This window comes from Corylus avellana, chromosome 4 (assembly GCF_965113065.1).
Source record: "Corylus avellana chromosome 4, dhCorAvel1.hap1.2, whole genome shotgun sequence".
In the NCBI taxonomy this organism is placed as follows: Eukaryota; Viridiplantae; Streptophyta; class Magnoliopsida; order Fagales; family Betulaceae; genus Corylus; species Corylus avellana.
This window is the reverse complement of record NC_142493.1, coordinates 26,205,098-26,231,131: the sequence shown is the minus strand read 5'-3', so window position 1 is coordinate 26,231,131 and position 26,034 is coordinate 26,205,098. Positions and strand designations below refer to the sequence as shown.

At 40.6% G+C, this 26,034-nt stretch overlaps 1 protein-coding gene and 1 pseudogene across 2 annotated transcripts in view; one reads left to right on the top strand and one right to left on the bottom strand.

Annotated features, from left to right (window-relative positions):
* Positions 1–246: 246 nt before the first annotated feature.
* The window catches only part of LOC132178506 (uncharacterized), an 89,511-nt gene continuing 63,723 nt past the window's right edge, over positions 247–26,034 (bottom strand). Inside the window, exons 18-24 of one of the 2 annotated variants that reach the window (XM_088515357.1) lie at positions 7,325–7,486; positions 7,047–7,120; positions 6,874–6,967; positions 6,578–6,714; positions 6,418–6,498; positions 5,942–6,044; positions 247–416 (exon numbers count right to left, since the gene is read on the bottom strand). In XM_088515357.1, coding sequence (XP_088371483.1) covers positions 345–416; positions 5,942–6,044; positions 6,418–6,498; positions 6,578–6,714; positions 6,874–6,967; positions 7,047–7,120; positions 7,325–7,486 — 723 coding nt within the window. In that variant the 3' untranslated portion in view covers positions 247–344. Of the gene's footprint in view, positions 417–5,941; positions 6,045–6,417; positions 6,499–6,577; positions 6,715–6,873; positions 6,968–7,046; positions 7,121–7,324; positions 7,487–26,034 lie in introns of those variants that run through there. The other variant, XR_009439823.2, reaches the window with a different exon arrangement.
* Positions 7,681–9,891, top strand: LOC132178308 (1-aminocyclopropane-1-carboxylate synthase pseudogene; annotated as a pseudogene).

Below are 26,034 nucleotides of genomic sequence, written 5' to 3'. Positions count from 1 at the left end.
ACGACTCATCCTTCTGAGAGTGGTCGTTTTACTATTAAAAATGACCCATGGTAGAGTCGTTTTTGTTAAAACGACCCCATCCTAGAGCTTTCCTAGCACAAAGATTTTTTGTAGTGGGATAAGCAATGGAATCTTAGAGTTAACTGTTAAAGCTCAGACCATAAGATTTATTGGATCCATGATCAAGTTATGATTATGAATCAGCAAAGAATGCAATTCTTTTCTGGTCTGCCCTCGTACGCACAACAAATAAAAGCAATATAATGACCACCAAAAAAGAAAGAATCGACCATAGTTTGACCAGGTAGGAATATGAAGATTGTGTCTCTCCTTTGAGAACATAATCAACATGCTGAAGGCAAAGTTTGATATGGATTATCAAACGCAGCAGCATTGCCAGGACGTGATAATACAACCTACATAAATGGAAAACCACAATATTTAAGAGTGCAGCTCCAAACAGTATGCAATAAATAAACTATTATGACAAGTGGGAGAAGTCTCAACTCTCAAACAGCTTCGTTCAGTGAAGGAGATATGGGATTATAAGAGAATATGATCACCAATTGCAAGCATTATCATTATTTAATTAGGCTGAAATGAATTTTAGAACCTAAAATTTGGCCCAAATTTGGTATTTGTCTTTGAAATATATAAAGTTCCTAATTTGCTCCCTGAAATTTTTTAAACATAGCAATGTCATCCTCCTATTTATCTGCCATGCATATTGTTAGTTCTTGTGTTGGCTTAATTCAGTTCCAAAATGCAGATGCTACTGTTCACGGGCTCAAACACTGATATAGAATGCTCAGAATCCAATCTCCACCGTTCATAATGTAGATTCATGTGTTATGAATGTCCCTGAAAAATTTTAGCTCAATCGGACCACAAACGCCCATCAATCGGAGCTGTTGATCAAGACTGGATAGGCCGGGTCCAGACCGCAATTCCCCGGGTCCAGACCTCATTTCCAGAAACTAAAATCTTGCTTCGCAAAGCCGTGTCCGGACCGCCCATTAACATGTCCGGACACCCCGTAAGTTTTAGGCCCAAAAACGTGATTTTAAGTGGGTTAGGTCTAGGGTTTTGTCGGGGGTATATATACATCATTATAGAAGAGAAAAGTACGAATTTTCACCCCCAAAGAGTTCGTGTGAGGCTGTGCTTGAATGATTATTTTGTTGTGAGCCAAATTGATTCCTCTTAGAGGATTTTTGTTAGTATTGATTGTGTGCTTAATTGAAGTCTATCGGAAGGGTCCGATAAAGGAGAATCACGTTGAAGAAGATTGTGAGCGAGGAGACAAGTTGGAGGCTTGTCGATCTTACAGAGTCAAGGTCTTGCAAAGGGTTGTAAGTGTTCCTAGTGTCTGTAATCTCTGGATAATCTTTTGATAGTGATTTCCTGGGTTTGGCTGCCCCGGAGAGGTTTTACTTTTAGATCGGTTTCTAAAAGGTTTTCTCTTCGTCACCAAAATCTTTGTGTGTGATTGTTCATATTTTGGTGAATGTTTGTTTTGATAAATATCTGTTAATTCCGCATAAAATTGTGATATTTATCTGTTTAGAGTTTTTCAATTGGTATCAGAGCGGGTTCACTCCTTTTGGATTAAATTCTTGAGTGAGATCTGTTGACTCCTGTTTGCTATGAATACTTCTCAAGGGGAATATGATCTTATAAACTCCTTCAAGAATTTGTTGGAAAAATTCACTCTTTTGAGACATCAATACACAAATTGTTTGGGGGAGTTTCAAGATCTTAAGCATGTGAATGAATCTATTGTTACTAAATTGTCTGAATCACATGCTTTAATTGATTCTTTAAAATCTGAAAATTCTGTTTTAGGTTTTAAAGTTGATTTGTTAGAGAATAAATTAAAAGAGTCAGAAACTCAATTGGAAAAATTCTCTAGCAATTCCCTTGAGAATATGTTACATACTCAGAATTCTGATTGTGATAAATCTGAGTTAAGTTTTGATTGTCATGTTGCTTTGTCTTCTAACAATGATTCTACTTCCGAGATAATATTTGTTAAATCAGAAAAAGTAGAAGACTCTGTGGTTAAAAGAAAAACAGCAGCTGCCTCGACCTCACAAGGTAAGAAAGTTAAGAAAATTCATATTGAACCTTATGTATCTTATCCCAAATATAGAGTCGTCCATCCTCCTAGGAATCTACCTCCTAAAAGGTTTATCCCTACTTGTCATCATTGTAGAAAAGTTGGCCACATTCGACCCAACTGTTTTAAATTAAAACCTCATGTGCATAAAAATAAAAATTCTGTTTCTAGGAAAGATTATGAGAGTTTGGTAATGATGATGGGAGGTGTGTCTAGAGTAGACAAGTTTGAAAATGTTCACGTCTCTACACCTTTATTCAAGAAGGTTTGGGTTAGGAAGGATTATTCCATTCACCCATTGAGGGGGAGTGGTAGTGATCGCACCTAAAGTTAGGTGAGTCAATAACATGCCTAGGATTGATTGTTTTGCTTATTTTTGAATATCCTAGAGCGTGTTATTTTTCTTTGCTTTGCATTTTTTTGTTTTTGTTGTTACACTTTCTGTATAAAGAGTATATACATGATTGTTTTGAGATTCATGTTTTGAGGCATATTCATAAAGGATTTTTCAAGAAATTCATATATCATGATCTTTGAAAAGCTTATAGATGAGATGTTGTGTGCGGACCACCAAGATTTTTGTCTACTTGCTAATCAAATGTTCAGGAATGTGTAATGTCTTATGAAGACCTAGAAGTAGTTATTAAACCAAATCATTATTTTGTAGTGGGACCTATAAGATGTGATGAAAATTTAATGCTAAAGGACATTCATGTCTTGCCTGTTGTAATCTCAATTCAAGCATGTTGTTTTGTTTTGCATTGCATTTTTCTTTGTTTTGCATTTGTTTTTCTTTTGTGTGCATTTCTTTTGTGAAAAATTTCAAAAAGACAAAAATATGTTACTTTGATTGTTTCCTTTTCTTTCTTTTGTCTTATGTACCTAGATAGTCCATTAATTTCTCATGTTGCTTTTTATGGATTTAATTCCTTACATCTTGGAATGTTCTTAATATACATGAGATGAAAATTTGTGTCAATGGACTTGTTTTTGTGGTTACCTAAAGCCTGAGCTTATGTGGTACATTTTGCCTATGCTTTATCTTTTGTGCACATTTAAGCTTAAATTGAGGCTTTGTTTCACTTTATTTGTGAGGTCTGTTAGGTAACCATATGAGGTTTTTGACTAGTCATATTTTTCAAATTGACCATATGCTAGTTGAACCTAGGGCTTAAAAATTTCTGCTTTCTCTTTTGTGATAAGCACCAAAAGTTTAAGGACACTTTCTCAAAGAGAAAAATAAAAAAAATAGTGAAACAAATAAAATCAAAAGATCATATTCCAAAAGGAATTTATTTCACTGTGTCAAACTTGTGCAAAATATTTTACAAAGAGAAATGTATAAGATAAGAGTGGCTAGGCCCTAGTATGATAAGGTTTGACTTTTGATTTGATATACTTGTCAAAACCTCATGGTGGTGAAACTTTCTCCTCATTTTGTAAATTGAAAATTTTTCTCTTTGGATGGCTTACCCACACACCACACAAGCATAGGTTGAATGGAACATTTTCTTGGCTTGGGTTAAGCAATATGAGTTTCTAGCCATTTCTAGTCTCATGTATATTTTGCATATTTGAAGCATGTTTGAATATTCATTGTGCAATACATGAGTCATTGATGTGTTATCATGTGTGTTCATTTAACTTTTAAGGGAGGGAAACATGCTTTACATTTCCAGTTTCCTGTTGTTAATTGAGTCATACATTGAGGGGGAGTTTTGCTGACTTTTTTTATGATCACGCATTCTACGTCATTTTTTTATCATGAGTTTTATTTATGTCTTCTTGTTCCACATATGCCTTGATGTATTTTGTGAAGTGTTTCAGGAAACATGAAGATCTTTTGTCATTCTGTGACAAAAATGGGGAGTAAATATGGGGAGATGATGGGATTGGCTCGACATTTTGGTTTTGTCACTGAATTGCCAAAGGGAGAGTTTGTTAGTTCTTGTGTTGGCTTAATTCAGTTCCAAAATGCAGATGTTACTGTTCATAGGCTCAAACACTGATATAGAATGCTCAGAATCCAATCTCCACCGTTCATAATGTAGATTCATGTGTTATGAACAGCCCTGCAAAATTTCAGCTCAATCGGACCACAAACGCCCATCGATCAGAGCTGTTGATCAAGACTGGACAGGCTGGGTCCGGACCGCAATTCCCCGGGTCCGGACCTCATTTCTAGAAACTAAAATCTTGCTTCGCAAAGCCGTGTCCGGACCGCCCATTAACATGTCCGGACACCCCGTAAGTTTTAGGCCAAAAAATGTGATTTTAAGTGGGTTAGGTCTAGGGTTTTGTCGGGGGTATATATACATCATTATAGAAGAGAGAAGTACGAATTTTCACCCTTAGAGAGTTCGTGTGAGGATGTGCTTGAGTAATTATTTTGTTGTGAGCCAAATTGATTCCTTTTAGAGGATTTTTATTAGTATTGATTGTGTGCTTAATTGAAGTCTATCGGAAGAGTCCGATAAAGGAGAATCACGTTGAAGAAGATTGTGAGCGAGGAGACAAGTTGGAAGCTTGTCGATCTTACAGAGTCAAGGTCTTGCAAAGGGTTGTAAGTGTTCCTAGTGTCTGTAATCTCTGGATAATCTTTTGATAGTAATTTCCTGGGTTTGGCTGCCCTGGAGAGGTTTTACTTTTAGATTGGTTTCTAAAAAGTTTTCTCTTCGTCACCAAAATCTTTGTGTGTGATTGTTCATATTTTGGTGAATGTTTGTTTTGATAAATATCTGTTAATTTCGCATAAAATTGTGATATTTATCTGTTTAGAGTTTTTCACATGTAAATGAGGTTATAATTGTGTCTCATTAAAACCTTTTATGAGTTACAGATTGAGATCCCTTGCAATAACTCTAATCTAAAACCCAAAATCTATCACTTTATCAATGCATATTAAAAACTGAAATTCTCTCTTTTCAACGTCGAACCCTACCTCCACCACGACCACTGTAGTTCCAACATCACCACAACCATCACCACCACACCCCCATTATACCACCACCACCAAAAGCTCTCTCTCTCTCTCTCTCTCTCTCTCTCTCTCTCTCTGGTGGTGGTAGATTAGTAGTGGCGATCTAGTCATGGTGGAGGTAAGAGTTGGCGGATGACATTGCACACACAAGACTTCAATCCATGAGTTACATGTACACTTTAATTCTCTCTCTCTCTCTCTCTCTCTCTCTCTCGATGGTGGTGGTAGATTGGTAGTGGCGATCTAGTCATGGTGGAGGTAAGAGTTGGCGGATGACATTGCACACACAAGACTTCAATCCATGAGTTACATGTACACTTTAATTCATGGATGATGGATGGCAGGATGACATTGCTATATTTAAATTTTCAAGGACAAAATTAAAACTTTTTCAATATGAAGGACAAAAAAAAAAAAAAACAACGTATCTAATCCAAATTTAAGAACCAAAAATCAACATTTTACATTAAATTGTTTCTAATCAAGGTTTCTATAAACACTCATTTCTATACTTGTAAAAACTATGTAAAATATACCCTTCTCATTGTTATAAACACTATGCAGAATATACCCTTCTCTTTGTTATCTCCATGATCTGAAGCAAAACAATGATCTTATATCTGGGAATATTTTGCTTATTCCTTTCATATATACTGCATCTAGTTTCAACGAGCAAAATCAAAATTTGAATTATGAAGTATGATTTCATCTCCCATGGAAACAAAGCAATAGTGGTTCTTAGTATTTTACACAAGTTGATGTTCTTAACAGATTATTCAATACTTTCTAAAGTATTTAACAAGGGACATGGCAAATAGCAGTTGTTCATCAAGTATATATACCTGGTAATTTCCAAGTGTATGCGTCTTAAAACCAGCCGCACAATAATCAAAGTAATATTCCCTCCGAATGAATTTTTCACTAAACCCGAGAGTGAGGATTTTGCTGAAAACACAAAAATTAATGCCACAATATCAAAATACAAAACTTGTTTATAGTCTTCATGTAATATCATTGAAAATAATAATAGATTTCCAGCATAATGGCTTAAAGAACAACATGAAATAAAATAAATATGCCAACTTGCTACACTTAAACCAGAGTCCAATGACAATCTTATCCCTTTCATCATTTTTAGGCCACTCCAATGCAGCAAACATGTGATCTTCCTAGTAATGGAAGTTAAAATGTGAAAATATATGTTCCAACAACTCTTTTCTTTTGGTCGGACATGAATAGCAAGGTCCAAAAACTCAAAACTACAAGGACTTCAGATGCTAGAACAATTTTCTTTTTCTACAGAGTTTAGACCACTTACCTCTGCTTCTCAAGAAAATTCTTTCTCCAGTATCTGAGTGTTTGGTAGTAATGAATCCCTATGTTCTCTAGGTCCTCCACACTGCAGTTACCAAATTTCTGTTAATTATGCAGAGAAATAAATATTAAACAAAAAATAACTCTACAAAATAAACTTGTACCAGAGTCTGGATGCAGCAGCCATGGCTGATGTTACTCTACTTAATGAAGGAAGGCATCCACCAGGAAATATATATTCCTTTATGAAATCTGAACTTTGCCTGTACTCATCATAACGTTCATCTGGTATTGATATGAACTAAAACAAGACCAACAACCTATAATGGTTAGCAATGTATTTAAATTAAACTCGTAAAAGAGATATAGAGACCAACAAGGCATTCTGTAATCATGAAAATATAATCAAACAGGGGAATGAGAGAGGACACAAGCTCTTTTGTTTCCATCCTATCATTACCTGCAGAACAAGAAGCCCATCTTCTGCTAATACCGATTCACAGCAAGCAAAAAATGCTTCCATGAATTCATGGCCAACAGCTTCTAGCATCTCACTGAAAAAATGCTATCCAAGATCATGTTCTTTGCTGAGGAAGTTATGTCAGATATGAATTCAGTGTCAAAGGAACTTACCAAGATATGATTCTGTCATATTTGAGGGTATTAAGCAATTGGCGGTAGTCGCAAAGAAGAAATTTAATGCGGTCCTGGTAATAGAGTTGATTAAAATTAAATTCAAAATGACTTGTGAAGAATAGTGTATGATAAGAGATGCCAGATTCAATCAGATATTCTATGACAAGAGAAGAACCAGAGAGTCAAACTCTCATTCTCTAGGAACCCTGCATAATAGAAAACATATGGCTTAACACATGTCAAACTCTCATTCTCTAATTTCAACATGTCAATACCTGAAGGCCAGCTTCTTTCACATTCATTTCCGCAAATTTCAATTGCTCCTCAGACAGAGTGATGCCAGTGTACTTGCATCCAGTTCGTTTGACAACTTCAATAGCTAAGCTTCCCCAACCACACCCAATCTCAAGAACTTCATGATTTTTATCAATTCTTGCCTGAATTAATCGAAGAGAAATGAATTGTACAACTCTTACATTACACCAAGAACATTTTCAAATTTTGATGACTCCAATTGAACGAGTCGTACCTTTTGAATCAGAAGAGAGATCTTTCTCAGTTGTGCAACCTTTAAGTCTCCATCTTCCTTCTATGAAATGTTTTAACACATAAATAAATATAAGTTAAAGAAATGGAATACGTGGAAGAAAATTATGCTTGCTTGATCATAAATCATCGAATGGTTTTGATCCTGACCTTGAATACAGCACAGGAGTATGTCATTGTTTCATCCAAGAACAGAGCAAAAAGGTCATTACTCTAGCAACATAACAAAGAGAACTCATAAGCTTCTGCCTGTTACAAGAGGAAACTAAAATCCAGCAAAAAAGAAAACATCCAGTCTCAAACTGAACACATTTTAACACATTTTAACTCATTTAACACAATCACCTTTTACAAATTCATGGGGTAGGCAGGCTACTGACTATAAGGGAAACTAAAGAGGGTAGAATCTCTTGTACGATTGATTTTATAAATGCTAACTGATAAAGAGAAAACCCTAATTTACATCTTCCAGTGAACTAAAATTGATAAAAGTTTCTAAAAAATACGTACTCCCAATAACCTATATGAACTTTTTACAATGCCGGAAAAGCTTGAAACAATAAAGCCAAAAGACCACCATTTAAGAACTTTTTAAGATAATTCGACAGTTTTAGATTTCCGACAGTTTTATTCTCTCGTTTATTAGTAATTTAAACAATAAATATGAATAACTGGACAAGTTTTAGGCTGTCTGTACTTCTATTTGGACAAATGAGTTTAATAACGACTCTCATATGTATTGTTCGAATTAATTTAAATAATAAATTAGTGGGGATCCGAATCCACCTAGTTGAATGATTGGTGGGGGCATGATCACATCCAATTTGCAGTGGTCCTCAACTAAAGGGTTTACTAAAGGGTTTACTCTCATACAAACCTCCAAACCAATTTTTGACAAAAAATTGGAAGATACTAGGGGAAAATGATCAGCCCCATCTTCCTCGAAGAAAAGCCTCTTGTTCTCAATTTTGAGCCAATTAGCATTAGTCAAAGATCCAGAAAAAAAAAAAAATTGTAGTTGACTGACAGCACCACTTGAGTCAAAGGGTAAGGAATTTTCTTTTCAAAATGCCTGTAACAGTCAAAACAATGAGAAAAGCAATTACGCACTGATGGTTAAACGGTCAATAATTTGGATTAGTCAATGACAAAGAAAAGTATTTGTATTTAATATGGTTCCAAATTTTTACATAGATATATGCAAGACCTCTAGAAACATACAAAACATATAATTAATCTCTATATATGCAGGAGAAATGCTAAAACAATTTGGCTTTTTTATTGCAGTTTTGATCGGGATTTGAGATGGAGAACAGGAGTACAACTCCTTCCAGTAGTCTGTGAAAGCTCTAACAATTTCAAGGTGACAAGAGAAGCTTTGGAAGCTGCCTATGAGAGAGCTGAAATGGAAAACATCAGAGTAAAAGGCTTGCTGATTACCAATTCATCAAACCCTCTTGGCACTATATTAGACAGACAGACTCTAATAAAACTTGTAAGCTTCATCAATGAGAAGAGCATCCACTTGATCTGTGATGAAATATATGCTGCAACTGTCTTCAGCCAGCCTGGTTTCGTAAGCATATCTGAGATTCTAGAGGAAGAAAAGGAAATGGCGTGCAACCTTGATCTCATCCACATTGTTTATAGTCTTTCAAAGGACATGGGGTTCCCTGGATTTAGAGTTGGGATTGTCTATTCATACAACGATGCTGTAGTACAATGTTGTCGTAAAATGTCGGGCTGGTTTCCTCACAAACACAACATCTGATTGCATCTATGCTGTCGGATGATGCTTTTGTCGACAGATTTATAGCAGAGAGTGCTGAAAGGTTGGGAAGTAGGTATAAGTTCTTCACTTGCGCGCTCTCTTGCTCAAGTAGGCATTGATTGTTTGAAGAGCAATGCAGGCCTGTTTGTATGGATGGATTTGCGTCACCTGCTAAAAAACAAGACATTTGAAGCAGAGATGGAGCTATGGCAAGTGATAATAAAGGACGTTAAGCTCAATGTTTCTCCTGGTTCTTCTTTTCACTGCTCAGAGCCAGGGTGGTTCAGGGTTTGCTTTGCTAACATGGATGACAGCACCATGGAAGTTGCTTTGAATAGAATCCAAACCTTTGTGCATAAAAATAAGGATGTCAGAAATTCTATTAAGAGAAAGCATTGGAACAGCAATCTTAGACTCAGCCTTAAAAGTAAAAGAGTGGATGATATCATGATGGCACAGAGCATGCGGTCTCCTCACTCTCCTATACCTCAATCACCTCTTGTTCGAGCCAGGACTTCGCCGTAAAAGACAGTGACTTTGCACCATTAATAGGCAACTTCCTAGATAAAGGCAGACACATTCTTTAATTTATTTTAAGTCAGGCTAAATAGCTGGGCAGAAAAATTGTTAGCTCCTGTTAACATAATGTGTGTTTAGTGGTGCTTTCGTTCTAATGGGGATATGATGGTTTCAGCATCCCCCAGCTTCTGTTTCTTTCCTGAGTGCATTTTTTTCTTTTTTCACATTCCAAGTGGGGGTGTAAAAAGTTGTTTATATTTTCTAAGAAATTTCTTTGTAAGCATTCATTTAATTTGTAATGTTTGTTTGTTTTTGTTTTTTTTTTTTTTTTTTCGAATGTGATTTTTTTTTTAATGATAAATAATGATTTGATCGCCTTAAATTAAGGGATTATTTATCTCACTCTCACTCTCATACTCTCTAAGTGTTTATTTTTTGACGTTGAGCTAAAAATTATCATTGAATTTTTTATTAATTAATTACTATTGAATTTTGGATTCAATAACTTTTTTTAGTCCGTGGTCCGTATATGTAGTGGATTCGGCTTGGGTTTGGGTACCTTCACAGCGGCCCATAATATAAACAAGTCGGAGCCAAACCAAAAGATACCACCTGCACAGGATGGTTTCCAACAACCAACAACATGGGTTGAGAAATCAAATTCCCATTTGCTCCTAATTTTTATATATCTATTTATATATAGCTAAAGTTTGGATACTTTTTTTTAACAAGTACTTGCCCCAAATGGATTCACTTTCAGGATAGCTCAGGACCTAAAAATTCAAAAATCAAATCCAATCGGCTAGTCCACCTCAAGAGAGGATTTCCGACAATCAACAACATCAACTGGGTAATTAGAATCTCAATTATACCACCAACGGCTAGAAAATTCCTAATCTTACCAAACAAAAGAAGGGTACCCAACCGTTGGATTTTGCGTCCATCCTGCGGTCTGATTTCAATAAAGAATTAGACCGTTGGGCATTCTTTAAAATTCAAAACTCTGTAGATAAATAGAAAGCTCAGAGGGTGAGAGAGAGAGAGAGAGATTGTGGCATTTGGGGTGGACGAGGTGGCGTATGCAAGTGTTTCTGTCATCGATGTTGTCGAGCTTTGGAGGAGTTTTTGGCTATGACGCTCAAGAACAATAACAAGAACAAGAAAAGGAAATGGCCTCAAGAGCTATTGTTCCTCTGCAACTGCAACATCCCGGAGGGAGGAGGTACTTCCAATTCCTTTTTGGGTTTCGACCCCATCTCTGTTGGTTTGCATTTTCTATCTGTTGGTTTTTCTATCTGTTACTAACACATAAATGTATATACTAATGAAGGTGATCAGTTGTCAATTGCGAAGGAGACAGGCCGAAGCCAAAGAAAAGTAGACTCAATTTGCTGCATCCATAACATACACAGTATGCTAACAAAAGGTTTGGAACAATTAGATCAAATGGCATCATTTCCATCACACCAGGTCTGCATCCCCCAATTGCCAAATTTGTTGCTTAGATATATGTATATGTGCATAAAACTGATTATTGACCTTCATATTATTTCTAAAGGAAAACATTAATTTAGTCTTCATTCTTATTACTAATGATAGAGTTGAAGCAGCATTTATGTGGTTGTAGCATTCATATTGCAAATGCACAATGTCAATAAAGCATTTATGTTATGCATATGTATTCTGCGGTTGTCCAGACTGATTATTGCTTAGATAAAGGATCATTTGCCTGGTTATATGCTCTGGGATCTCAGTAATATTTCAGTTCTGACTTCTGAGGGATCTTTGTTTGATGCAATTTATTAGAGCTTGTCATTGACGGCAGTGTGTTCTAGCTTTTCTTTAATTCTTGGAGAACTCTTTTTGGTTTTCTATTGTTTCAGTATCATTGGTGTTTTAAGGTTTGTTGCTTCTTTAATCTATGTTTGTTGCTGACTTTCTGCTCTTCTTATTCATCAAACCTCGATTTCATACTTTTTTTTTTCTTCCGTATTGCAATATGTTATTATTGTTTGATGCTAATAAAAAAAAAAAAAAAATCCTTTCTTTCCCTCGTTCCGTCGTTTTACTCATCTTTTTTCCCTTTTATTATATTAAATATGGAATAATAAAATAGACACAAAAAATTTTATGTGGTTCCGTTAACGACTTACATCTATAGATGAAGCCCAAAAGAGCTATATTATGTTTTTATTACTTGATTTCTTTTATAATACATGACACTCTTATTTATAGGAAAATTAGGGTAGATAAATTTGATAATCAAATCAAAGTAATTTGATTTATTATCATCAAATCTGATTATAGGAGATTACAATGAAATTAAATCCCCTAATATTCTCTAACAATTTTCACCCAACTTTGGTCTCTTCTCAATTTATCTTCGTTCTCTGCTCTCTTGTTTTGCTCCTCTGTTTCCTCTCTTCTCTCTTTATCTCTCTATTTCTTTCTTTTTCAAATTCTTTTAGTCCTCCCTTTTTATCAATTTCCCTCTCTCACTCTGTGAACCTAATCAAAATTTTTCTTTCTGTTCTTTCTCTTATTATGTCATTTTGCTCATCTTCTTTCCATTTCTCTCTCCTCTCAGTCTTCTTGGCTTCTCTTCATTTTCTCTCATTTTGCTCCCCTTTATTTATTTATTTTCAGCTTCTATCTGGTTCTCTATTTCTTTCTTTCTCGGATTCTTTCGTTCCCCCCCCTTTTTTTTTAATCAAAATTCCCTCTCACTCTATGCTTTCTCCTTCCCTCTCTCACTGTGTGAATCCTAATAAAAAAAATTTCCTTCCTTTCTCTCATTCTGTTGTTTTGCTCATCTATTTTCCTTTTCTTTCACCCATCTTCTCGCTCTCCTCTCTTCTCGGTTTCTCTTCCTTTCGTCTCCTTTCGCTCCTCTATTTCCTCTCTCTTTTTCTTTTTCTTCTTTTTATTTATTATTATTATTTTTTTTATCAGCTTCTCTCTGGTTCTCTGTTTCTTTCTTTTCTCCATTTTCTTTCTCAATTTTTTTTTTTCCCTTTCATTTCACCTAGCTTCTCTCCCTCTCCTTCTCGTTTTCTCTCTTCTTCTTTTTTCCAGCTTCTCTCTCTCTTGTTCTCTCTATTTCTTTCTTTCTCCGATTCTTTCAGTCCCCCCTTTTTATCAATTTCCCTCTCTGCTGTGACACTAATCAAAAATTTTCTTTCCTTCCTTTCTCTCATTACGTCATTTTGCTCTTTTTTTTTCTTCTCTCTCCTCTTTTCTCTCATTTTGCTCTTTCCTGTTTTTTTTTTTTTTTTTTTTTCGAGCTTCTTCTATCTGGTTTTCTATTTCTTTCTTTCTCAGATTCTTTCGTTGGTCCCTTTTTATCAAATTCCCTCTCAGTTTGTGCTTTCTCCTTCCCTCTGTCACTTTGTGATGCTAATAAAAAAATAAAAAATTTCCTTCCTTTCTCTCATTCCGTCATTTTGCTCATCTACTTCCTTTTTTTTTTTTTCACCCATCTTCTCGCTCTCCTCTTAGTAGTAGTCTTTTTGATCCTCCTCAAAAAGATTTTTCGGTAATGTCGATGGGATGAGTCTGGCTAAGGGTGGGCAACAATCATCAAGGGAAATTCTATCTGGGGTTGCTTAAGCAGCCAAACATAAAATTGCTAAGATGAGCTTTTGATAGACAAGTAGACCCTTGGCTACTATCGGGTCCATCGGAGGGCCCGCACCATTGGGCGTCCTCGGTCAGTTAACAACAAGCCCTTGATTAAAAGGGTAGGATTGGATGACCTCTTTAAATCACTCTATTTGTTTTGCTATAAAATGATTTACGGAAAATGTTTTTCATATATAAGTTTTTGGAGTGACCTAAAATAATAATCAACGAAAAATATTTTCCCTTTGACCAAAAATTCTTCTTTAATTTTCGGAAAATGATTCTTATTTTCACAGTAAACCATTTTTCTTACTTTGAGCATCTCATTTTCAAATTGACACGAACCCTCCCAAGACCCGCTTAAGACCCAGCTGGGACTCACCCGGGATATGCTCGGGACTCGATCGACTTGGGACTTACCTGGGAAGTCCTGGGACTTGATCAAGGGCTGCTCAGACTTACCTAAGACTTAACCGGGACTCGCTCAGGACCCCGCTAGAACTTGCTCGAAACCTGCCCGATACCCACCCGGGACTTGACTGGGAACCGACCCACCGCGACTAGCCTGGAACCCGCCCTAGATTTGACCGAGACCCGCTTAGGACCGGTTCGGGACCCTCTTGCGACCCGACCGGCCCTGCATAGGACCCGACCAGACTCGCCGAGGCCCACTCGGGACTTGACCGGGACCTGCCTGTGACCTCGCTGGGAATTGTCCTAGGTCTTGTCTGGGATCTCGCCTGGACTTTGGACCTCGCCGAGACCCACTCAGGACTTGATCGGGACTCGACCGGACTTGGTTGAGACTTGACTGGGACCTGCTCATGGACCTCCTGGCACAAACCTGGTACTTGACCGGGCCTCAACCAGACCTGCTAGAGACATGGGCTAGGACCTACTCGGGGCTTCGCTTGGACTCTCTAGGACTTGCCCGTACTAGACCGAACTTGCCCGGTATCTCGCTAGGACTCACCCAGGACTTGCCGAGGACTTGCCCGAGACTCGACTAGACCTGCTTGGGACCACACTGGGACCTGCCCGAGACTTCACCGGAACTTGCCCAAGACCTGCTTGGGGCTCAACTGGACATGCCAAGGACCCCGTCGGGACCTGCCCGGAAAGCTTCAAAGGACTTGATCGATACCCGCCCGGGGACCGACCCGAACTTGCCCGTGACCCTACCGGACTTGCTTAGGACCCCGCAGGGACCTGTTCGAACCTGCCTAGGACCCGATCGGACCTACTAGAGACCTTGCCAGGACTTGCCCAAGACCTGCCCTAGACTTGATAGAAAATCACCCTCCCATAACTCGCCTGGAATCTGATCGGGACTCGCCCTAGGCTTGACTAAGACACGCTCTGGACTCCCCGGGACCTGCCTGCTTAGGACATGACTCGACCCAACCGGACCTACCCAGGACCCGCCTAGGACTTCATCGAGATCAGATTGGACCTGCACGGAACCCACTCAGGACCTACTCAGACCTGACCGGGACATGCCCTAGACTTGACCGAGACCCGCTTAGGACCCGTCCGGGACCCTCTTGGGACCCGACCGGCCTTGGATGGGACCCAACCAGACTCGCCGAGGCCCACTTGGGACTTGATCGGGACCTGCCCGTGACCTCGCTGGGACTTGCCCTAGGTCCTGCCTGGGACCTCGCCGGGACTTGACTGACCTCCCCGAGACCCATTCAGGACTTGATCGGGACTCGACCGGACTTGGCTGAGACTTGACTGGGACCTGCTCGTGACCTCGCTGGGACTCGCCTAGGTCCTGCCTAGGACCTCGCCGACCTCGCTGAGACTCGCCCTAGAGCTGACTGGACCTCCCGGCACACATCTGGTACTTGACCGGGACTCAACCGGACCTGCTAGGACCTACTCGGGACCTCGCTTGGACTCTCTAGGACCTGCCCGGACCAAAGCGGACTTGCCCGGTATCTCGCTAGGACTCACTCAGGACCTGCCGAGGACTTGCCCGAGACCCGACTGGACCTGCCTGGACCAAACCGGAATTGCCCGGTATCTCGCTAGGACTCACCCAAGACCTGCCGAGGACTTGTCCGAGACTCGATTGGACCTGCCTGGGACCACGCCCCTGCTCAAGACTTGACCGAGACTTGCCCAAGACCCACTTCGGACTCAACTGGACATGCCAAGGACCCCGTCAAGACCTGCCCGGAAGCTTCAAAGGACTTGATCGATACTCGCCCAAGACTCGACCAAACCCGCCCGAGGACCGACCCGAACTTGCCGGCCCTACCGGACTTGCTTAGGACCCCGCAGGGACCTGTTCGAACCTGCCTAGGACCCGATCGGACCTACTAGAGACCTTGCTAGGACTTGCCCAAGACCTGCCCTAGACTTGATAGAAAATCGCCCTCCCATAACTCGCCTGGGATCTGATTGGGACTCGCCCTAGGCTTGACTAAGACACGCTCTGGACTCGCCGGGACCTGCCTGCTTAGGACATGACCCAACCCAACCGGACCTACCCAGGATCCGCCCAGGACTTCATCGAGATCAGATTGGACCTGCATGGAACCCACTCAGGACCTACTCAGACCTGACCGGGACATGCCCTAGACTTGACCGAGACCCGCTTAGGACCCGTCCGGGACCCTCTTGGGACCCGACCGGCCTTGGATGGGACCCAACCAGACTCGCCGAGGCCCACTTGGGACTTGATCGGGACCTGCCTGTGACCTCGCTGGGACTCGCCTAGGTCCTGCCTAGGACCTCGCCGACCTCGCTGAGACCCGCCCCGAAGCTGACTGGACCTCCCGGCACACACCTGGTACTTGACCGGGACTCAACCGGACCTGCTAGGACCTACTCGGGACCTCGCTTGGACTCTCTAGGACTTGCCCGGACCAAAGCGGACTTGCCCGGTATCTCGCTAGGACTCACTCAGGACCTGCCGAGGACTTGTCCGAGACCCGATTGGACCTGCCTGGGACCACGCCCCTGCTCAAGACTTGACCGAGACTTGCCCAAGACCCACTTCGGACTCAACTGGACATGCCAAGGACCCCGTCAAGACCTGCCTGGAAGCTTCAAAGGACTTGATCGATACTCGCCCAAGACTCGACCAAACCCGCCCGGGGACCGACCCAAATTTGCCCGTGATCCTACCGGACTTGCTTAGGACCCCGCAGGCACCTAACTAGGACCTGTTCGAACCTGCCTAGGACCCAATCGGACCTACTCGGGACCTTGCCCGGACTTGCCCAAGACCTGCCTTGGACTTGATAGAAAACCACCTATGACCCTCCCATAACTTGCCTGGGACCCGACCGGGACTCACCCTAGGCTTGGCAGAGACACGCTTTGGACCCGTTGGGACCTGCCCAGCACCAGCTCAAGACTTGATGGGGACTCACCCAAGACTCGCCTAGGACATGACCTGACCCAACTGGACCTACACGGGACCCGCCCAGGACTTCATCGAGATCCGATTGGACCTGCATAGAACCCACTCAGGACCTGCTCAAACCTGCCCGGGACCTCCCCTAGACTTGACCAAGACATGCCTAAGTCCATCCAGGGACCCGCTAGAGACCCGACCGACCTACCTTGGACTTGACAAGGTCCCGACAAGACTTGCTCGAGACCTACCCAGGACCAGACCGAGACTCGCCTAGGACCCGCCTGTGACCCAATCATACCTACAGGAACACACCTGGGATCTAACCATACTGGCTGGGGACTTGACCGGGACTTGCCCGAGACTTAATTGGACTGCCCGAGACCTCACCGCCCGGGACTTGATCGGGACTTGCCCAAGACCCACTTGAAACACGACTGGACCTGCCCAGGACCTCATCGGGTGTAATACCCCGGTAAAAACAATAGTTTCTTTTACAAGGATTAAGGGATTTATAAAGGACCAAATTTTATGACAAGAACCCATGCCCAAATTTGCAACCTAAAAATCCTTAGACGTTTTGAAGCACAAATCCAAACTTGACCCTTTTTGACCGAACGTACGCCAGGGTTACCGGACGTATGCCACTGTTTTTAGTAGAGGGCGTACGTAGGGGGACCACCCGGATGTACTCTAACAATAGTACATTGGGGACCATCTGGATGTATGCCGGGGGATCACCCAGACGTACGATTCTTTTTGGAAAACTCCTGGATAATACATGGACGTACGATGAACCCTTTTACCCAATGTGTAATAGTACCGAATGTACGCCCCTCTAATACCGGACGTCCGTTACTTTTTAGAGTAGTTGGTGAACGCCTCCAGCTTTTCCTCTCTATAAATACCCCCTAACATCCCCAACCCAATAGGGCTAGGTCTGTCACTTTATTTATTTATTTATTTTTTTAATAATGCAAAGATCTATAAGGTCTATCAAAGTAGCAAACCTAGCCCTATCGGGTTGGGGATGTTACAATTTTGGTATCAAAGCAAAGGTTATAAGGTTTTGCAGACTTTTCAATAATAATAATAATAATAATAATAATAATAATAATAAATTAAATTTGGGGTAATGGGAAGCCACATTCCGGCCAAGTAAAGTCAGTCGTTGTAGTCACTACTAAATAATACAAGATTCTTGTCTAAGTTGTTTAATGGTTGTTATATTATCGATTGTGAAGAAATGACGTCCCCGACTCACAATAGCCAAGATAGCAACACCGAGTTCAACGACTCCGGGAGTGGAGAAAACGCTATCATCAACCATGAGTTATACCCTATAACAGCGTTGACAACTCGGCTCGTGAACCTGCTAGACGTTGCCCAACGCGGGAAAGGATCCACTGGCGAAGGACAACAACGATGCACATTCAAAAGGTTTCGTCGGCAGCAACCCCCTACCTTTGAAGGAAATGCGGGTGCAGAAGCTGCGAAAAACTAGTTTCTACAAACAGAAACTCTGCTAAAGGTGATGAACTGTGCTGATAATAAGATGGTTAGGTATGCTACTTACCTCCTAAGTGATCAAGCAAATCGGTGGTGGGAAACCAAGGAGGCACAAGTACGAAGCCAGCTAGGACTAAAGGAAGAGGGTCCCATTCCCTGGGAAGAAGTCAAGAAGGAATTTTATGAACGATTCTTCCCTCCGACAGTTCGACAAGCCAGGGCCCAAGAATTTACGGACCTAGTTCAAGGGTCAATGACGGTAGAGCAATATGCTACCAAATTCATCGAATTATCATGATTTACCCCTTATCTCGTGTCGACAGGAGAGTTAGAAGCAAGGAAGTTTGAAAGAGGTCTGCAACCACGAATTATGAACCTTGTGGTAGGACTTCAGATTGGAAACTTATTAGACCTCGTCAACAAAGCTGCGATAATCGAGCAGACCCAGAATGCAAATTCGGGGTATTCCAACCAGAATGCAAATTCAGGGTATTCCCACCAGAGGAAGAGAAATGTCCCACAATGGAACCATTCAGGAGAGCAACCCAGTAATAAGAGATTTCACCAAACCCCACAGAGAAATTTTACACCACAATAATCCCGTCAACAAGGAAATGGTGGTCAACGTGCATCATGTCAGAAATGTGGGAAGCTTCATGCCGGGAACTGTCTGTTTGGGTAGCTAGTATGTTACAGATTCGAGAGATCTGGACATAGCCTAAGAGATGTAAAGCTCCTACCAACAACCCAAGTGGTCAGAAATGCCTTGAGGAATAGAAGAACCATGCAACTGTTCGAGTTTATGAGCCATCACTACCAACAACCCAAGTGGTCAGAAATGCCTTGAGGAATAGAAGAACCATGCAACTGCTCGGGTTTATGCTCTAACGCCTGGTGATGCATCAGTGTCCAATGAAGTGGTGGCTGGTACCCTCCTTATTTCTAATGGTGTAGCTTCCGTTCTTTTTGATCCTAGAGCAACACACATATTTGTGTCATACTTCTTTGCTAAAACATGTAACCTAAAGCTAGAATCATTAGATGTAAGCCTATCCATGGCTACCCCAGTGGGAAAGACAGTCGTATGTACCTCAGTAGTTAGACGTTGTCCTGTGTCGATTAAAGGTCATGTCATGCCAGCAAATCTTGTAATATTTGAGATGAGCGGGTTTGATGTGATCTTAGGGATGAATTGGTTATCCATGTACCATGTGTGCATGGATTGTTTGCACAAGGAGGTAATATTTAGACCGTCGGGAAAAGAAGAGTTCAAATTTTATGGAGATTGAACTTCAACACGCCTAAGTTGATATTCACACTACATGCAACTCAATTAATCAAGAAGGGCTGTTTAGGATTTTTGGCATGCATGACAGAGGAGAAAGCAAAGCAAAAATTGAAGAGATATCTGTTGTACGGGAATTCACAGATGTTTTCTCGGATGAATTGCTGGGGATGCCTCCCAATAGGGAAATTGAATTCACTATAGACCTACTACCAGACACCGCACCCATATCCAAGGCTCCTTATCGGATGGCACCATGAGAACTCACAGAGCTCAAGGATCAACTACAGGAACTACTCGACAAAAGTTTTATTCGTCCGAGTGTATCACCGTGGGGAGCACCTGTTCTATTTGTGAAAAAGAAGGATGGATCTATGAGATTATGTATTGACTATAGGGAATTGAATAAGGTTACAATCAAGAATAAATACCTGCTCCTTAGGATTGATAATCTTTTCGATCAACTCCAAGGGTCGCAAGTATTCTCTAAGATTGACCTTCGTTCCGGTTATCATCAACTCAAAATTCGGGAGGAGGACGTGCAAAAGTCAACGTTTCGGACAAGGTACAAACATTATGAATTCTTAGTAATGTCTTTCGGTTTAACTAACACTTAAGCTGCATTTATGAACATGATGAATCGAGTATTTCGAGAACTTGTTGACTGATGTGTAGTAGTATTTATCGACGACATCTTAATTTATTCAAAGGCTCGGGAGGAACACGAAGAGCACTTGCGAATGGTGTTGGACATCTTGAGGAAGCAACAACTTTATGCGAAGTTCAAAAAGTATGAATTTTGGTTAGACAATGTGGCTTTCTTGGGACACGTTGTCACCAAGGGTAAGAGCTCTATTTATAGGAAAAATTAAATACTATTCTACCTTCCATTTAGAATTGTTAATTATTTTTTCCTATAAATAGAGCTCTTACCCTCATTTTACTATTCCATCTACCAACACTATTATACCTACCATTAACTATTCTACATTCCATTTACATTTCAGGGGTAATGCCAAACGATAAGCTACCGCCCTAATTTTCTTAGGAATTTCAAAAGAACCAACGAACCTAGGACTCAACTTCCCTTTTCTCCAAAATCTCATTACTCCTCTCATAGGAGCAACCTTGAGGAAGACCTTTGTGCCGACTTCAAATTCTAGTTCTCGTTATCTCGCGTCAGCGTAACTCTTTTGTTGACTTTGAGCTACTGTTAATCTCTCCTTTATTACCATTATCTTCTCACACATATCTTGGAAGATTTTTAGCCCAAGTAGTTTCTGTTCTTCTACCTCGTCCCAATATAGCAGCGACCTACACTTTCTCTCATACAAGGCTTCATAAGGTGCCATATCGATGCTCGTGTAATAACTATTGTTGGAGGCGAATTCTATCAGCGGAAGATATTGGATCCAGCTCCCTTTGAAATCAAAAACACACAATTGCAGCATGTCTTCCAATGTTTGAATTGTTCGTTCCGTTTGCCCGTCGATTTGAGGATGAAATGCTGTGCTGAAAGTTATCCTTTTGCCCATTGCCTCTTGTAAACTCCGCCAAAATCTTGAGGTAAATCTTGGATCTCGATCCGACACAATGGATACGGGAACTCCATGTAGTTGTACGATCTCCTTGACGTAAAGTTCTGCGAGCCTATCCATACTGTAAGTCATCTTGATAGGTAGAAAGTGTGCAGTCTTAGTTAGTCGATCAACAATGACCCGAACCACATCTTGACCACTTTGAGCCTTGGAAAAACCAGACACAAAGTCCATCGAAATACATTCCCATTTCCATTCAGGAATAGGGAGAGGTTGTAAAGGCCCTGCAGGTCTTTGATGTTCTGCCTTAACTTGTTGACACGTTAGGCACCGCTCCATGTATTGCGCGATATCCTTCTTCATTCCAATCCACCAATAGCTTTTGTGTAAGTCTCGATACATCTTCGTGCTTCCCATATGGACTGTATATAAGGATTGATGGGCTTCTAAAAAGATGACCTTCTTTAGTTCTACATTATTGGGAACGCATACTCGATCACAAAATTTTAACACTCCATCCTTGGAGATCTGGAAATTTGGTTGTAGCTCATTCTCCATTCCTTCACGAATTATAATTGACTCGCTGTCTAACTGTTGTGCTATCTTGATTTGTTCCAATAAGGTTGACTCTAGGGTTTGGCTACCCATGCAAGATTGAATCATCTCTATCCCTGCTTTGTTCAGGTCAAGAGTAACTTCTTATGCATCGTGAACATGGCTGATAATGTTCCCTTCGTGGTTCTTCTGCTGAGAGCGTCAGTAACTACATTTGCCTTTCCAGGGTTGTAGTTGATCGTACAGTCGTAGTCGCTTAGCAATTCCAACCAGCGCCTTTATCGCATGTTGAGCTCCTTCTAGGTGAACAAATACTTCAGGCTCTTGTAATCTGTGAAGATTTCGCAATGCTCTTCGTATAGGTAATGTCGCCATATCTTTAAAGCAAAGACTAATGCGGCTAGCTCGAGATCATGAGTTGGGTAATTGCGTTCGTAGGTCTTCAATTGTCTTGAGGCGTAAGCGATAACCTTTAAGAAAGGCGTTGCTATAAATCACAAATCCGCCAATCCCTGATGGAAGAGTGAGAATTGGTGCAGTGACTAGTCGTCGCTTCAGCTCTTAGAAACTTTGCTCGCAATCCTCCATCCATTGGAATTTTTTATTCTTCCTTGTTAATCTGGTTAGCGATGCCTTCAGCTTAGAAAATCCTTTTACAAACTTCATATAGTAGCCAACAAGTCCTAAGAAACTTTGTACTTCAAGGAAATTTGACGACTGTACCCAATTGACTATCGCCTTCACTTTACTTGGATCCATTGCTATTCCATCCTTGGTGACAATGTGTCCCAAGAAATCCACATTGTCTAACCAAAATTCACACTTTTTGAACTTCGCACAAAGTTGTTGCTTCCTCAAGATGTCCAACACCATTCGCAAGTGCTCTTCGTGTTCCTCACGAGTCTTTGAATAAATTAGGATGTCGTTACTACGACACATCGGTCAACAAGTTCTCGAAATACTCAATTCATCATGTCCATCAATGCTTTTGGAGCATTAGTTAAATCGAAAGACATTATTAAGAATTCATAATGCTCGTACCTTGTTCGAAATGCTAACTTTTGCACGTCCTCCTCCTGAATTTTGAGTTGATGATAGCCGGAACGAAGGTCAATCTTAAAGACCCTTGGAGTTGATCGAAGAGGTTATCAATCCTCGGGAGCGGGTATTTATTCTTGATTGTAACCTTATTCAATTCCATATAGTCAATACATAATCTCATAGATCCGTCCTTCTTTTTCACAAATAGAACAGGTGCTCCCCACGGTGAAACACTCGCGGTGCCATCCGATAAGGCGCCTTGGATATGGGTGCAGTGCCTGGTAATAGGTCTATAGTGAATTTGATTTCCCTATTGGGAGGCATTCCAGGCAATTCATCCGGGAAAACGTCTGTAAATTCCCGTACAATGGGTATCTCTTCGATTTTTGCTTCTGTTTTCTCCTCTGTCACACATGCCAAAAATCCTAAACAGCCCTTCTTGATTAATCGAGTTGCATGCAGTGCGAATATCAACTTAGGCGTGTTGATAGTTCGATCTTCATATAATTTGAACTCTTCTTTTCCCGACGGTCTAAATACTACCTCCTTGTGTAAACAATTCATGCACATATGGTACATGGAGAGCCAATCCATCCCTAAGATCACATCAAACCCGCTCATCTCGAATATTATAAGATTTGCTGGCATGACACGACCTTTAATCGACACAGGACAACGTCTAACTACTGAGGTACATACGATTGTATTTCCCACATTGATAGGCTTACATCTAATGATTCTAGCTTTAGGTTACATGTTTTAGCAAAGGAGTATGACACAAATAAGTGCGTTGCTCTAGGATCAAAAAGAACGGAAGCTACACCATTAGAAATAAGGAGGGTACCTGCCACCACTTCATTGGACGCTGATGCATCACCAGACATAGAGCATAAACCCGAGCAGTTGCATGGTTCTTCTATTCCTCAAGGCGTTTCTGACCACTTGGGTTGTTGGTAGGAGCTTTACAATCTCTTAGGCTATGTCCAGATTTCCCGCATCTGTAACATACTAGCTGCCCAAACAGACAGTTCCCGGCATGAAGCTTCCCACATTTCTGACATGATGCACGTTGACCACCATTTCCTTGTTGACGGGATTATTGTGGTGTAAAATTTCTCTGTGGGGTTTGGTGAAATCTCTTCTTACTGGGTTGCTCTCCTGATTGGTTCCATTGTGGGACATTTCTCTTCCTCTGGTGGGAATACCCTGAATTTGCATTCGGGTTGGAATACCCCGAATTTGCATTCTGGGTCTGTTCGATTATCGCAGCTTTGTTGACGAGGTCTGATAAGTTTCCAATCTGGAGTCCTACCACAAGGTTCATAATTCGTGGATGCAGCCCTCTTTCAAACGTCCTTGCTTCTAGCTCTCCTGTCGACACGAGATAAGGGGCAACTTGTGATAGTTCGATGAATTTGGCAGCATATTGCTCTACCACTTGAACTAGGTCCGTAAATTACTGGGCCCTGGCTTGTCGAACTGTCGGAGGAAAGAATCGTTCATAAAATTCATAAAATTCCTTCTTTAATTCTTCCTAGGGAATGGGACCCTCTTCCTTTAATCCTAGCCGGCATCGTACTTGTGCCTCCTTGGTTTCCCACCACCGATTTGCTTGATCACTTAGGAGGTAAGTAGCATACCTAACCATCTTATTATCAGCGTAGTCCATCACCTTTCGCAGCCTTTCTGTTTCTGGAAAACAGTTTTCCGCAGCTTCTGCCCCTGCATTTCCTTGAAAGGTAGGGGGTTGCTGCCAACGAAACCTTTTGAACGTGGATCCTTGTGTAGCTAGTGAATCCTTTCCCGTGTCGGGCCTCGTGTAGCAGGTTCATGAGCTGAGTTGCCAACGCTATTATAGGGTTTAACTCATGGTGATAGCGTTTTCTCCACTTCCGGAGTCGTTGAACTCAGTGTTGCTATCTTGGTTATTGTGAGTCGGGGACGTCATTGCTTCACAATCGATAATATAACAACCATTAAACAACTTAGACAAGAATCTTGTATTATCTAGCAGTGACTACAACGACTGACTCTACTTGGCCGGAATGTGGCTTCCCATTACCCCAAATTTAATTCATTATTATTGTTATTATTTCTATTATTATTATTATTGTTTGTTTTTTTTTTTTTTGAAAAACCTTTGCTTTGATACCAAAATTGTAACATCTCCAATGCGATAGGGCTAGGTTTGCCACTTTATTTTTTTTTTTTCTTTTAATAATGCAAAGATCTATAAGGTCTATTAAGAATACTTGATTTTAAAGGATAAGATGAATGTATAAAACATTCTTCAAGAGATTTTATTACAAGTGAAATTAGAAAACATTAAACTTCAGTTGTGGAATATCATTTTATTACATTAATTGATATGAAAAGATTATGAAAATTAATAATTTTTCCCGCCCCCATTCCGGCCTCCCATTCCAGCGTCCTTTCTACCTGAAAACAAGAAATAAAACTGAATGAGCCCAAGGGGATCCAGCAAGTAAAGTCCACAACCATAAATAGTTTTACTCCTTATTCTCAGTTTTGAAAAAAATGTTTTCACAAATAAATATACAACTAGTCATAATAATATATGTATGTACGGTTGCATCTCCCGTAGCATATACATACTATTACATCTAGTAATAAATCATCGTCATAAATAATCATTATAAATCATCATCATAATGCATCATTATAAATCATCATTGTAAATCATCATAGTATATCATCGATGAATTTATATTATCATTTTCTCATATTAAGGTCATTACTTATCAAAAAATAGAATTTTCATATTAAGGCCCATGTATAGTTACCCTTGTGTACGAGGGTTGAGGGTCCTTGTGCCTCAGCCATGCCCGACCGTCAATTAACTCTTGGTGCACTCAATGGTCATGTTGTTTCGTGAATTAACTCAATTAACTCTTCTCTTGCATAGCCTCCTTCAATGGCTGAGGCACAAGGTTTCGCCTCCTTCAATGGTTTCGCCTCCATCCGAGTATCTGTACCGAACTCATTTCTTTCTTTATCTCTTGGGGCCAAAAATACTCTCCTCCATACATGTCCCTCATTTCATAAACATTTATCTTATCTCTTTGTACTTCTTTTGATGCATCTTAGGGCAACATGTAGGAGGGTTTATCATCATTCTTATTTCTTATAATTATCATCATGTCTCAACTTTCTTTTCTCAAAATGGAAACTTTTCCAAATATAAACTTGTTGTAAGGAAAGCGTTTAAA